The sequence below is a fragment of the Capsicum annuum genome, chromosome 1 (assembly GCF_002878395.1).
Source record: "Capsicum annuum cultivar UCD-10X-F1 chromosome 1, UCD10Xv1.1, whole genome shotgun sequence".
NCBI lineage: Eukaryota > Viridiplantae > Streptophyta > Magnoliopsida > Solanales > Solanaceae > Capsicum > Capsicum annuum.
In genome coordinates, this window is record NC_061111.1 from 162,819,634 (window position 1) to 162,834,976 (window position 15,343).

General features: G+C 34.3%; 1 protein-coding gene across 1 annotated transcript in view; it reads left to right on the forward strand.

The window, feature by feature from the left end:
- Positions 1-2,231: 2,231 nt before the first annotated feature.
- Positions 2,232-15,343, forward strand: part of LOC107859324 (protein phosphatase 2C 70) — a 17,319-nt gene continuing 4,207 nt past the window's right edge. The window contains exons 1-11 of the mRNA XM_047407728.1: positions 2,232-2,671; positions 6,574-6,763; positions 6,838-7,035; positions 7,138-7,313; positions 7,443-7,601; positions 11,175-11,315; positions 11,394-11,455; positions 11,841-11,976; positions 12,265-12,359; positions 14,733-14,848; positions 14,938-15,067. Coding sequence (XP_047263684.1) covers positions 2,456-2,671; positions 6,574-6,763; positions 6,838-7,035; positions 7,138-7,313; positions 7,443-7,601; positions 11,175-11,315; positions 11,394-11,455; positions 11,841-11,976; positions 12,265-12,359; positions 14,733-14,848; positions 14,938-15,067 — 1,619 coding nt within the window. The 5' untranslated portion in view covers positions 2,232-2,455. The remainder of the gene's footprint in view (positions 2,672-6,573; positions 6,764-6,837; positions 7,036-7,137; positions 7,314-7,442; positions 7,602-11,174; positions 11,316-11,393; positions 11,456-11,840; positions 11,977-12,264; positions 12,360-14,732; positions 14,849-14,937; positions 15,068-15,343) is intronic.

A 15,343-nucleotide genomic window follows, 5' to 3' on the forward strand; every position in this document is an offset into this window, starting at 1 on the left:
TAGTTTTCTCATAATTTATATAAGTATTAGTTATGTGAGTTTCTAAATTACCAATGAAACGTGGTATTAATTTTATAAATGAATAATATATTTCTTAGTTAGCTACTAAACATGGTATAACTTATATATAATATATCTTATATATAATATATTAATACATAAACAAGTTCTTTCTTTTCTATCTTCAATATGATCCCATGTTATTTATTGGATCGTTATGTTAAAAGGCAATTTAATGAAATTGGAATTAGGTAAGATTGAATTTATTGCGTAAATAAGGATCTATTGATCATTAACAAAAACACTCCATTTTATGATTAATTAAGTGATAAAAGTGAGATAATTAAGTACTAGTAAAGAGATATAATTGAGGCAAATCCCATTTAGCAAGTAAGGTCCATTATCAGATTTAGATCGTTGACAATTGACATGTCCATGTGTGTATGACCCAAAATTACTCTCTTCTGCTACAAGCTAATATAATATACGTGTATGCATATTCTTTTCCACAGTACACACTCGTTACTCCACCTGTATAATACATTTAATATTTTAATTTTTGTTGATCTAACACATTTTTTAAGAAGTTTTTGATTAAAAATATATTTTATTAGAAATTATTTCTTATATTTTGAAATTAAAAATATATTTAATTTATTCATATCTTATGAATATTGTACCAATAGAACACATATATTTATACATTCAAAGTTGAATGAACGAAAAAGGACATAAAATGTCTTTCAACTATGTAAAATGGTATAAAAACACCCTTCGTCTACCTATTGGGCCTAAAATACCCTTTTCGTCTACCTATTGGATATAAAATGTCTTTCTCACCTATCTATTGTTCTAAAATGTCCTTCCCATCTATCTATTGGGCTTATTTTGCCCTTTTACTTAGGCAAATTATATGAAAAAGTCATCCATAAAAGTTAATTACATAAATAATAGTACTTTTTCGATATTAAAATAATAAAAGTTTTTTTTCTTCATATATAACCATTTTAAGAAATAAAAAAAGATAATCATAATTCTTAATTTAATGCAATAACTAATTATCAATTCACCTTAATTTAAGAGATATATTTTCAATCTTCAAATTAAAAGTAGAAAAGATAATCCTAGCTTTCAAATATTTTTCTCTCTTATATTCAAAATTCGTATATTTTTAAATAAACTAAGTATTTCATTATTTGCTCGTGTATGTTTCATTTTATTTTTATGTATGTTAATTATCTAGTATTATTTCATTATTATGTATTTTTAATTCTAATATAATGGGGTAACCATAATTTTTTATGGATAAATATTTATGGAATAAAAATCATTTTGTTGGAAGTAATATATCACATATTTTTGTTGTCTAAATATAATTAATGTAAAAGTAAGATTATTATTATATATTTTATAGAATTTATGAGATAAATATTCATGATATTTTTTATATAATTTTTGCTCCATTTGATATAATATCAAACACCATTTGCACCATTTGATATAATATCAAACACCATTTGATATAATATCAAATGGTGCAAAAATTATATATAAAATATAATAATAAACTGATTTTGACATTAATTATATTTATATAACAAAAATATATATGATATATCTGTACTTCCAACATAATGATTTTTATTTTATAAGTATTTATTCATAAAAAAATATGGTTAACTCATTACATTAGAATTAAAAATACATAATAATGAAATAATACTAGATAATTAACATACATGAAAATAAAGTGAAACATACACGAGAAAATAATGAAATACTTAGCTTATTTAAAAATATTTAAATTTTAAATATAAAAGAGAAAAATCTTTGAAAGCAGGGATTATCTTTTTCACTTATAATTTGAAGATTGAAAATATATTTCCTAAATTAAGGTGAATTGATAATTAGTTATTGTATTAAATTAAGAATTATAATTATCCTTTTGATTTTTTAAAATGGCTATATATGAAAAAAATATTATTTTTGCAATATAAAAAAAGTACTATTATTTATGTAATTAAGTTTTATGGATGATTTTTTTATATAATTTGCCTAAATAAAATGATAAAATAGGTTCAATAGATAGATGAGAAGGGCATTTTAGATACAATAGATAGGTGAGAAAGATATTTTAGATTGTAGATGAAAAAAATATTTTAAGCCCAATAAATAGAGGAAGGTTATTTTTACGCCACTTTACATGGTTGAAGGCATTGACCCTTTTGGTTGAATGAAATCAATATAAAAAAAAGAATTTGTAGATATAAAAGAGGTGGGGAAGGAGAAAACAAAGAGGATCAAAATAAATGCGACCATTTCAAAGCGAGCTTCTCGCAAAGCCGAGAGAGAGAGAGAGAGGGGTTGGTTAGATTTGATAGAAATAGAGAGAAATATAGAAGTAGTTGAAATTCTCTCTCATAATCATCATCACGTACGGTGAGGGTTCATCGCTATGCCAGGTGCTGCTGATGTTGATGATGTTAGCATCACCATGACCACTCTTACCACCAACAACATTCTCTTCTTATCAAACGAGGGTCTTCTTCTTATTGTTGTTATGCTCCTTTTCATCCTCCTTATTATCCTCATCGCCTGCAGATATAAGCCATGGCGTTTCTTTTACTCTTCTCATGTCTCCTCCAACTCTCTCCCCTTTAGCAATAAAAAGGTGAACCCCCTTTTCCTTTTCTTTTTTCATCCAATAAATGATCTTTTTTGCAATTGGGTTCTTGGGGGTTTTGCTTATTGTTTATTGTTGGATGATACAAAAAGTGTTTTTTTTTCCCCTGTGATTGGGTTATTGGGGTTTTGATTATGGCTGACCTGAAAAAAACTTTTTTGTTTGTTCCTAATATGGTGGGATGTAATCAAGATTGTGACTTTTCTTGATTTGGATTAAATTTGCTAGGGTTTATTAATAAGGATTAAGATAACTAACCCATCTTTATTTGGAATTGAGGTGTAGTTTGGTGATTGATAATAGTTCTAATATGATGGGAGATGGAATATTGATAGATCATGATTTTTGGTTTACGCGGTAGTATTTGCGGATGCATAGTATGAAACTTTATTGGTTTCGGAAGCTGGTATTGTTGCTTATTTTAGTGCATTTTCTGAATTGAATGTGGACTAGCCCAGCCTGGTTTCTATATTTAGGGACACTATGTTTTTCACGTGGTGTTTAGGAGAACAAGTTTAGACAGAGGAGAAAATCTGAGACTTGGAGAAGTTTCTTTTTGTTCGATCAGGAACTGAATGCGAATGCGATCCCATAATGACCGAGCAATTAGAGTTCTAGGGGAATGGAACGTGGAACTTCTTTGTTTATTCGAAGAGCAATCTACATTGTTATGTCAGGTTATGTGGTTGGTTACGTAAGAGGTTCTAAGAGGCGATTTTCGCGTATCTCCCATAAGATGTTACTTGGTATGTAGTCAAGTACTTACAGTTCAAAATTCTGTTTTATGGTCCCTAATGTAGTTTTTGACATGGTGTGTATCTGTTGAGGTACAGTTGAGGCTTTTGGAGGAACCTCATATGAATTTCTAGAATTATTATAAAGAGCTATTTCCTACTTCATCAGTCATTGCATATGCAGGGAAGTAGCATGGGCGTATAATATATTTGACTAGTCATCTAGGTATTTACTACTCCCTAGGTTTCATTATATATGATAGTATTTGACTTGGTGCGAAGTTTAAGGGAGAAAGAGAACCTTTGGCACACACTAAAAGTACAGCTAGAACTTGTGGTTGTAGACATGACATGATATTTCTCTGCCTATAGGATCATTGTTCATTAATAGAGGTTTGAATCTGAATGGTTCAAACTTCAGACCATTATGTGTATTTGTTTTTTATGAAGATTTTAGCTCTTAATAGGTCTGAATCATTTAGATCTAGAACCAGGTCTTAATAGGTCTGAAGAGATATTCTAGTATTGGATAATATTCACCACTCTATTCATAATCAGCAGTCACCACCACTAACCACCACTAACCACCTCTGTTATCGCCGCCATTATCAATCACCACCCACCACCACCAACCACCTCCACCATCACAACCACCATCGATAACAAATATCGCTATGAATCACTATTGTCAACCGCTACCACACCTATTACCTCTATTATTCTAATTATATTCACTGCCACCACCGCCGTTAACACCACCACCATCATCAACCACTACCGGTCAATCCCTAAGATCGACCAACTCGTCTATCACAACTAGCACCACTGCTAACTACCACTAATACATCACAATCTTCACACATTCTTCGGCCGCCACCACCATTGTCACTATTAACGCCACCTCTACCACCACTTCAACCACTACCATCGCTACAATTTATCTCTACTAATAATCATCTCCACCATCACAACAAACATCTCCAACTAGCACCGACACATCGTCAACCATCATGCATTCATGTTTCAGCCAACACAATCAACACCTCAAACTACTAACATCAAGCAACGTTACATCACAACCACTACCACCACCACAATCGCCACCATCATAACAGTCACTACAATACCAACCATCACAACTATTACCACCAATATTATTAATCATTAACATCAATCATTGTCATCGCAATCACCATTATAAACCATCTTCACTATCACTAATAAACATAAATGTTTTTTCTCAATCAAATAATAATTTTATTGTATTAAATTACATACTTTTCTAATATATAATTAATTTTTTATTTGAATTGTATTTTTTATTTTATTATATATATAAATAAAAATATTCTGCACATTTAGATGATGAAAAACAAACAGTCTTAGTCATTTAGTTTTCAGATCTAGAGATAACATCTTAATCATTCAGATGTGCATTCAGGCATTTAGATTCAGACGTCTGAATCTTAAAAAAAAAAAATGCTGCCTAAGAGTTCCCGTATATAGAAATGTGTAATCCTTTTTAAAAGGAAAAGTATGTCAATTCTTTTTGGAGTATATTAAAAAGGAACCGGAGTAGTATATTTTTTTCATAATATCCAAAAGAGAAGATTAATCCTTTTTAAAAGGAAAAGTATGTCATTCTTTTTGGAATAGATTAAAAAGGAATAGGAGTATTTTCTTTTTTTCATAAGATCCAAAAGAACAGATGAGATCTGCTATGAACCTAGATATCATCTACAGATAGTATCAATAGAAATCTTCATTTATTATTAATCAAGCCTCAACTTCAGTTTAGCTGAGGTCAGCTGAATGAAGTCTCTATAGCCGTTTCACTTTTCATGTTAATTTCATCTACTAAATAATTTGTCCTTTAAAGCAAATTTGGAGTTTTCTAAACCGCAGGCTCATATTTCCATAAACATGATGATCGCTAACCAGAATAAAAGCTTCTGAATGACGCATGCGTAATTAGGGGTGGGTTCGATCGGTTCGGTTTTGGGTCTTCGAAATTACAAACCAAACCTGAAGTAAAATTAATTCGGTTTGATTCGGCTTTTCTAAAGTCCAGTTCAGTTTCCTTGTTTGAACATTTCCAGCTGGGTTTTTTCAAAAAAAAATAAGAAGACCTTGAAACAGATAAAAAACTTTTATGTTTCTAGTCTTGCTATTCGCCCAAGTCCAACTTGATTGAAATTAAATTTATGAATGCTTCTATGGGGAGTTCTATCAAACAAGTTGCGAGCTGAGATGAGTATCGTCGCTTAGAGCATAGGACCTCCGAATTCTTGTTGCGTAAAATGGGTCGTGTGACAGATGAAGAGTAAAATCCTTGGTTCTTGAGATGGTAAGCTTTTGGCTGAAAGTGCTAGAGTGGAGGCTAATTGAATGGACTAACAGATGCAGATCCAAAATTCAAGGAACACCTAACCAGTAACTTTGGTTTTTCAGTTAACCGAAGTTTTCAACTGTGGAAATCAAACCGATATTTGAAAACATTCAACAATGAACAGGCCCAAAAAACCGAAAACTTTGGTGGACGGTTTCTTCAATTTTAACCAAATAATGTCCACTCCTAGGCCTAATAAAAATAAACAACAATAACTAAGCCCACCTCTTACAAGTTCTTTCTTGTTTTTACATATATCCATTGTTATTTTTGTCTATGAAGTTGTTAAAATTCTAGTTGGCCAGCCAAACTTCTAAGTACTTGCCTTGTCCCTGTGTCTTGGCTTGATAGAATCTGACAACTGTCAGCATATAAATGCACATGGATAAATTTTTTAACCTTCTCATGGTTTGGTCTTTTTAGGCATTCTGTATCTCTGTGAAATTCTTTTGTTCTTTACAGAAGATTTGGATGTACTTATTAAACTGTTTGAACCCCCACCTACAAGAACAAAAACAACAAAAAAGACCAGTAATGTAGGTTGTGGACCATCTTATTCTTATGCAAGAGTATTTACTTTTGACTCTCTGTCTCATATGAATAACTTCATAGGATGCTGCTGGAGCTACTACATATTCTGTGGTTGCCTTAATGTCTTCCTAGTTATTTCATCATTCATGATTGTAAAATATAAGTTTGACTCTTCATTCCCCACACCCTTTCTGGTTCATTCTTTTGAAATTGCTGTTTTTTTATCTTTTATGTAGGCTGAAGATATAGAGAGGCCTCTTATTTCAGATGATTTGCATATAGTTGAAAACCAGAGTCATGAATATTCTAGAGGTTATGCTCATGATGCAGGTGGTCACCAGAATCAAGGGGCTTATGGTTCACCCTGGTCACAGGGACTTGTTCATAAACAAAGGCTGACCTCCATAAATCCTCAATTAACACATAGTATATAATGCCGTCCTTCCTTGTTGATTGGCCTTTTATTCCGTGTAGTTCATAACATCAATTGCTTTTTCCAGGCGACAGTTTTGTTCTGGATGTTTGTGATACTTCAGAAGATATTTCTGTTGGCCAGACGCTTAAGCGTCCACTTGCATTTAATCAGTTAGCAGAAGAACAGATACACATCAGAGCAGAAGATGTAAAGTACAGATCAAATTTGGCAATACAGAATGAAAAGTTCGGAGATTTTGCTCCAAAAGATAGGAAAGATCAAAGTAATTTCTTCTATCACGGTGACAAGTGCTTGATGTTTTTTTACTCTTTTGATTAGAAGCGTGTGTAAACAGTGTCATCATATTTTTCTTTTAGAAGTGCAGGAAGCATCCTCGTGCTGGAGGTTATCTCAGGACCCTGTCAAGGTCTTCAACATTCTGTGCAGTCAACAGATACATCTAAGCTTCCACTTACTCTTGGAAGAGTGACACCTAGTGATATCTTGGTGAAGGATTCGGAGGTTTCTGGCAAGCATGCAATGATAAACTGGAATATAAATGTATGTCCATTGAAAATTATGGATTCTTATGGATCTTGGCGGATATTATTAACATGTTGTATTGTTTATTAGCCATTGATTTGCAAAAGAAAATATAATAGACGACACCTTTCACTTTTATTTTTTCAGAAATTGAGGTGGGAGCTGGTTGACATGGGTAGCTTGAATGGCACACTCGTAAATTCCCATGCTGCGCATAATCCTCATTCTGGGAGCAGACAGTGGGGTGATCCAGTTGAGCTTGCAAATGGGGACATTATAACACTTGGCACAACTTCGAGAATATTTGTAAGTGAATGGACTTTGTGCTGCTGTCACTATGTTAAGTTTCCTCGTTCAAGATGGACTCATCCCCCTCCCACAAAATAAATGAATAAACAAACAATCAATTCCTTGGTGATCCTCCCCACTAAATAAAGGCACCAGCTTTAAAAGGGACAGTATCTTTGCTTTTTAATACTTCCATGTGTAACTATATTCAAGGCCGGCTGCTGGCTATTTGGAAAGTTAGTAGAATTTATTTTTTGCACAATTGTCGACCAAGAAGTTGCTGTGAGAACAAAGTATGCTATAGTCAAAATGTACCAGCAAGAAGGGAAACTCAATAATGGACACCCTGTGCTCTAGCATCCTTCCTGTCACCTCCACAAAGAAAAAAGTGTCCTAATGACAACAGTTGAATTCTATGCTCGACATATTACTAATCCAGAAAAGGAGAAGAAAATGCTTAGCCTCCTTTGAGGCACAATTTTTGTGCTCTCTCCATGGCTTCCTCATTGATGCTATCCATCCACCATTTCTATCATGCTTTGTCCCTCTTATCTCCTTGCCACAAATCTATCCCTTGCAAATTAGTGGCTATTAGAGCAGCTTTTGTATTGGGTTGAGAAGTTCATTTTCAGGGGGTCATAGTAAAGTTGCATGACGTAGGGGTGCGTGGTTCCCAACGAGTATTGAAGATGGAATGGAGGCGAGGGAAGTTGATGAGGTGTTTTAAGTTCTTTTCCAGAACCGATCACGTGAAGAAACCAAATCGGTTCATTTCACGTGTACAGAATGTTGAAAGTTCTAAACTGAGCTACTTATTGATCATGGATAATTTGATCTCTCTTGATTAAATGAGAGTTGAAACCAATCATGGTGAATAATAGAGTTGGATTTCAGAAAGGATTAAAGTAATTTTTTAGCATGATGCAAATGCAAACTATGAGTCCTAGCATGGGTTTTCAATATAAAATGTTGATCTAACACAAGAACTATGCATCAATCCCAAGCTAGTTGGGGTCGCGGTATGAATGATATCATAAATGCTCGGTTTGGGTCCAAAATATATCATGCTAAGTACTTAAAGATTACGTCACACTGGAGTTCTCTAAACACTCGTGCTTATATCTCTAATATACTAAGCGTCTTCTCGTAAGCAACTAGTCTTCTAGTTGGTATCACATATAGGGATTTTAACTTCCATTTTTTCTAGCTTTTGCTAAATCTGCCAGTATTCAGAAATAACCTAAATATGTTGAGTTAATCTCTTTCCATATGTCTTTAGATCCAACTCTTCCTCTTTTAACACCTTCAATCATCATGTTCTCACATTTAAGAACCGTGTGCATCTAGAGGTCTACGTAAAATGTGGCCAAGCCAGCTCAAGATTGTTTTTCATTTTATCATTTATGTGTTGCTTGCACCTTATAATGGATGTGAGCATTTATGATCTTATCTAATCTTGTATGACTTAATCCATCTAAGTATTTGCATCTCTGCAATACTCCTCTTGTGGATATGTTGAGCTTTAGTGCCCAACATTCACTCTTTACCAAAAAAAATATTTAGACTTTACCAAAGAAAGAGCCCCAACATTCTACATTTAGTTACCTCAATATCCATCTCACCTCAACGTCACTCTTACCTCGTTGGCTAAACTTGTAGTGCCTGTGTCTGTTCTACTCCAACTTATTCTAGTGGTCAAAAAGCTGCAATCACAGCCTTGGAACCAAGAATTGAATCCTAGCAAAGGGACACTAGTTGAATTTTTGCATTTGCTCAAGTCTTGGTTGGCATAGTAATCCTGTACTGGTATTGTTGAGAGGTAGTAGATATGCATTGAGTTACTCGAGGTGTGTGGCTGTGTGAAAACACTGGTGTGGATATATTACGGTTTATCCAAAAATATTTTTGGAATATTTATTTGTACTTTGATAAAAAAGCAATATCTGATATTTCCAGAAAGCTGATTGCACTGTTTGTCCAAGGAATATAAGTCCGACTGAATGAAACAAATGATTTAAGGATAGAGCGGGAAGGAGTGATTCTTAACAAGTTTATATTAACTTCTTTACAGGAAGATTTACCTACTGACGTTTTGGAGAGTGAATACATCCTCTTTTGGCCCCGATTGATAGTTTAAGATTCTAGCTTTTTTTTTTTGGATGTCTTTATACACAACCCAAAATACATTTTTTATTATCAAAGTAAATTGGTCAATATCAATTAAACAACAACAATAACAACATACCCAGCATATTCCCACATAGTGGGTTCTGGGGAGGGTAGAATGTACACAGTCCATATCACTACCTCAGAGGGGAGGTAGAGAGATTGTTTGCGATAGATCCCCTGCTTGAGACCAAACAACATAGGAGAAGACATAATATAAGAACAAGAAACACAAGGTAGTAACAAAAACAACAGACGGTAACAAAACAACAGACAATAGTAGAAGCAAGATTATCACCAAATAATACCACCAACAATTTAACCGAAACCACAAACAACACCCAAAAACTCCAAGAAGAAGATACTACCTGTGAAATGCTACAATTACTAGCCCCCATCCTACTAACCTTCTACCCTAATACGTGTCCTCCATAGGGATGTGCAAAAACCGAACCGACCGATAAAAATGTTATTGGTTTATTGGGTTAACATTTTTTTAATGGTTTTATAAAAAAATTTATTGGGTTATTGGTTTGGTTCAATTTTTTCTTATTGGGTTATTGGGTAAACTGATAACCCAGTAAGAATATAGATATATTAAAAAACAAACCTATTATTTCAATTATACAAACTCTTAATTTCTCCTAACAACGTTTAGTTCAAACTTGAAGGTTCTCGTAAATTAAAACACATCATGTAGGATTTTTGGTTGCAACTAAGATGCGGTTTTTTTCATGTTAGTTACTACTATTTCTATTTTATGAGTATTTTTTTATCGGTCAAACCGAAAACCGAACCATCAAGGATTAAAAACCGATAAACTGAAAATCGATAAAAAATATCTTATTGGTTTAGCATATTTAAAAACTGAAAACCAATAAACCGAACCGATAATATATATAAAATCGAACCGAACCGACCGATGCACACCTCTAGTCCTCCACACCTTCCTATCTAGAGTCATGTCCTCGGTAAGCTGTAACTGCTCCATGTCATATCAAAAAAATGTTCAATACCTAAATCTGGGCCAGAGTTGGTCAATCTTGCCCTTGTAATCCGTTTTAGTTCTTTTGGATGGGAAGCAGTAGTAGGAAGATGATTAGTATTCAGGTATAGTATGCCTTTACTATTGTATACACTTAAAAGAGTGTTAGTGAACAACCGTGACCCCTCAAGTAACCTACTGCTAATTTTGGGCGGAAAACCTAGCATATTTGAGTCAATTAATCATGAGCTTGGTTTAAGTCACTAAACTGTTTATATGTATAATATTTCAGAAAAGTTTACTTGTCTCCTGCACAAACCAAAATAGAAAATTGGTAATAAGTACCTTAACGAAGATGATAATACATGTCACACCTAACTAATGTATGATTGCAAGCGTGTGTATAGGTGCTCATTGTCATGTGATTTTTTCTCTTCCAGGTGCAGATTAGATCCCAAAATGATCAGGTCCCATTTGGGATTGGTATCGCGTCAGATGCCATGGCTGTACGTCGAGGAGGAAAGAAGCTGCCTATGGAAGATGTTTGCTATTACCACTGGCCTCTTCCGGGGATGGATAAGGTTTTACAATTGGAAGATTTATTTTATTTTTCCGGTCAAAATATAATAACCAAAAGATTTGTATATTTGACATTGTAGTTTGGATTGTTTGGGATATGTGACGGACACGGAGGAGCAGATGCTGCGGCGTCTGTCAGCAAGTAAGTTATAATCACTATGTTATGTGATCTTTATATAAAGAAACCATATGTTAGGTAATTCCACCACTAAAAATAAAAGGTAATCTTTATACAGAGATCAAACATGAAATTTTCTTCGTTTACAAGTCATAAAGCAATTGGTCATTTTTCTGCCAATGATATAGGCTGTAATTTTCTTGGATTATGGAGAAAATGTCCTGAGAAACATTCTATATTCTGGATGATAGCACATCTTCTTTAGTCATTGAAATTTTGAAATGAATTTTAAAATTGAATCTTTAGTTAAATTTCCTGAATTCCTCGCTAGTTTGTCTTTGCTAGCTCACAATTTTTTCGTCACTCCTGTGTTGCTAATTTTATTGTGGTTTTTGTTGTCCCTATACAGAATAATGCCTCAGATGGTTGCTGGCATCCTGTCAGATTCATATAGAAGGGAGAGGGTATTATCACAATCTGATGCTTCAGATGTTCTTAGAGAGGCGTTCTCTCAAACTGAAGCAAGTATAGATCACCACTATGAGGTTTTTACCTAGACTTATTCTGTAAATTCTTATAAGCCTTATTCACCTGATTAAAGCTTTATCTCTCGGTGTGTTGCAAGTTTATTTGTATGAACGTTGTCAGTTGAGCGGCTGAATTTTGTGGTTAGGCAGATTTCCGTTGTAATCATGTTTCTTGCCTATTGTTTGATTATTAAGTTCATGCTGCACATCACTGTTAGAGTTACATGCTCTTGCTTGGAAGAGTGAAAGCAGTTATAGGTTTTAGTATGTTGAATTTACTAATATTTTCCTTAACAAATCTGTCAGGGATGTACTGCAACAGTGCTTCTGGTTTGGGCTGATGGTTCTGAAAATTTTTATGCGCAATGTGCAAATGTTGGAGATTCAGCTTGTGTTGTAAAGTGCGTCATCACACTTCCATCAGTAATTTCATTTCTGACTGTTAAATACATGGCTGCGTTTCAATATGGCAGTTGGTTGCTTTTGAAGTTCTTCATTCTTGTCAATGATCTTATTTGCTTTGCATGGTCTGTTACCAACCTTTTAGTATAAATACCCCTTCTGTTGGAAAATTCCTCAGATTCATCCATCTGTAGTCTGATTTTCTTCAATTGGTTAGTATGAAATTTCATTAATAACAACCTGGAGATCGCATAGTTGAATCCCAGCTACAACATTCAATGCGAGTGTGAACTCATCTGCTCCATGCCCCCATCTTTGGCGTGCAGATTTACCCAAAGCCCATGCTTGTGGGCTGTAATTGGTTGCCTGACAATTAGTAGAGGTGGATGTTATTGAACATTGTCACTAAAAATAAAGATATTCTGGTTCACAGTTTAAGTAGCTGTGCAGAAATCCTGTCTTAGGTCTGGACTGTCCATCTATGTACTCCTTACATGCTCAAGGAAGTCATTTGTACTATTTTCTATAGTTATCATAGTTTTATCTTCTCAATTGCTTCTGTTCAGGCAACTAGAACTTCAAACTATGATATACATTTTTCGAGATTTATGCCTTGAATTGTTAAGATTAATCATTTTTTAATCAAGAAAATAACTAATATCTTTAGGTGCTGAAGTTTGCTCCCACCATGTTATTGGTGAGATTAACATGTATCTTTATTATTGAGATTTCACTTTAATATTTTGCAATGTTACAAGAACATAAACCATTTCTGTTAATGTGTTGCAGTTCTAACTTGGCCTAATGATTGGAATATGTGGTCTGCAAAATTTCATCATAAATTGTTGTGAGACCAAAAATGTTATCAGTGTAGATATTGAGCCTCTAAACCTCAACATATTCATCAAATGATTTTCGTAAAAATGCGGATGTGATGATGGGTGTGCAATCATACAAAGATTAGATGATCTCATCCGACAAAAGGTGCATACAACATGCATAGAGGATTAAATAGGAATAGTTTGGGGAATTGGTTTCACCATGCCCTATATGGACGTTAAAATGCATTTGTTCAGTAGGTGCAACACTAATCCTTGATGAAGACTTACTCTAAGAGCACTACACAATTGGAACAACTAAGAAAGAATCTATTCAGGCAGTACCATCTAATTAGGATTTAACATTTAATCATTGTTTCTTGCATGTAGTCCATTGTTTTTCATGAAAATTTTAGTGTTTCACTTTTTATGTTAAGGCTCTTCCCATGGTGTGGTCTAGCAATCAATAATGCTAGAAGGAACACCATGAGAGATCAGAGTTGAATCCCAACAAGGAAATTTATCTGATTTTCCCATCTGCCTATGTTTTTTTTTTTAATTATTATTATTATTTTTTTGGGAAATCAGTAACTTTGTATTGTATCAGGGATCAAAACAGTACTTGGGTAGTTTTGAAATCATATTTACAAGGAGTTCTCAGATTGGGTTAGATTGAGCACCATGAGGTCTCAGGTTCAATTCCCAATAGAGGCAAACATTAGGTGATTTCTTCCCATCTGTTACAGCCTTGGTGGGCAGAGTTACCTGGTATCTGTTGCTGGTGGGAGGTGGCAGGTATCCGTATCTGTTGCTGGTGAGAAGTGGCAGGTATCCCGTGGAATTAGTCGAGGTGTGCGTAAGCTGGCCCGGACACCACGGTTATTCCCCCAAAAAAAAATATTTACAAGGAGCTCTAGTGTCTACTCTCTCTATCTTTAATGAAACTAAAACATCAATGATAGATACAGTGTCATTAGAGTAGATCTGATTACACCAATAACATAGCAGTAAGGTAAGTTCAACTTGATCAGTAAGATGAAGTTCAACTAGATCTTCTGCATATCATTCTCTAAGCTCTCAAAACATCTGCAATTCCTCTCTTTTGAAATTGTCTACCAAATACAAGCAGGGACAATTCTCCATCTGCATATGTTTTGGTGAGTATAGTTACCTGAAATCTGTATTGGTATAAGTAGACATGTACATAAATAGGCACAAGCACCACTTGTTATCGAAGAAATTGTACGTTTAGGGATAGTGTGCTATTTGAGAACCCTTACTTTGAGGCATCGCTAGTTCGCCATTTTACCTTATAAAAAAGGTTATTCAGTATTCGAATAAATGGGTCCGAATAGGCCGCATGGATGACTTGAATTTGTATGGCTGATCCAACTAGTTTAAGATTAGTGGTTGATTGATTTACAGTACATATTTGTAGGGACTAGGCTATAGTGATATGTTATATGTGCGACATGGTGTCTTGATGCCATATCTTGTCAACTCATTCGGCCGAAGGTGGGGGAAACTCATCTGTTCTGTTTTTGTTTGAGGCAGTATTGATGGGAGGCAGACAAAAATGACCGAAGATCACAGAATAACTAGTCACGCTGAAAGGCTGCGCATCCAAGCAACAGGGGATCCTTTAAAAGATGGGGAAACGAGGCTATGTGGTGAGTAGAATCTTTTGATTCTGTTGTGCTTGTATCCCCTGTATAATTTTGATGATCAATTAGCAACTGATTTGCTTGCTCTTAACTAGGTTTGAACCTTGCTCGTATGCTTGGAGACAAATTTCTTAAACAGCAAGATGTTCGCTTCAGTTCAGAACCTTATATTAGTCAAGTTGTCTACATACAACAAGCCAGCAAAGGATTTGCACTGTTAGCTAGGTAATCCTACTTATTCGATGTCATCGAATGTATTGCTGCAGAGCTGTTTCATTCTCCCTTTAATGAGTGTTATCAAAGGTGTGCTTAAATTGAGCTTAAGCCCTAAAGCGAGGCTCAAAACGTGTTGAGCCTCGCCAGTGAGCCTCTTCTAAAGGAGGCGACAATAAATAATTGATACTTCACTTTATCGTAATATTTATTCAATTTCCTTGCTCATATTTTGTCATTCATGCTTATAATTATTAATCTTAGACTATATATATATATATATATATA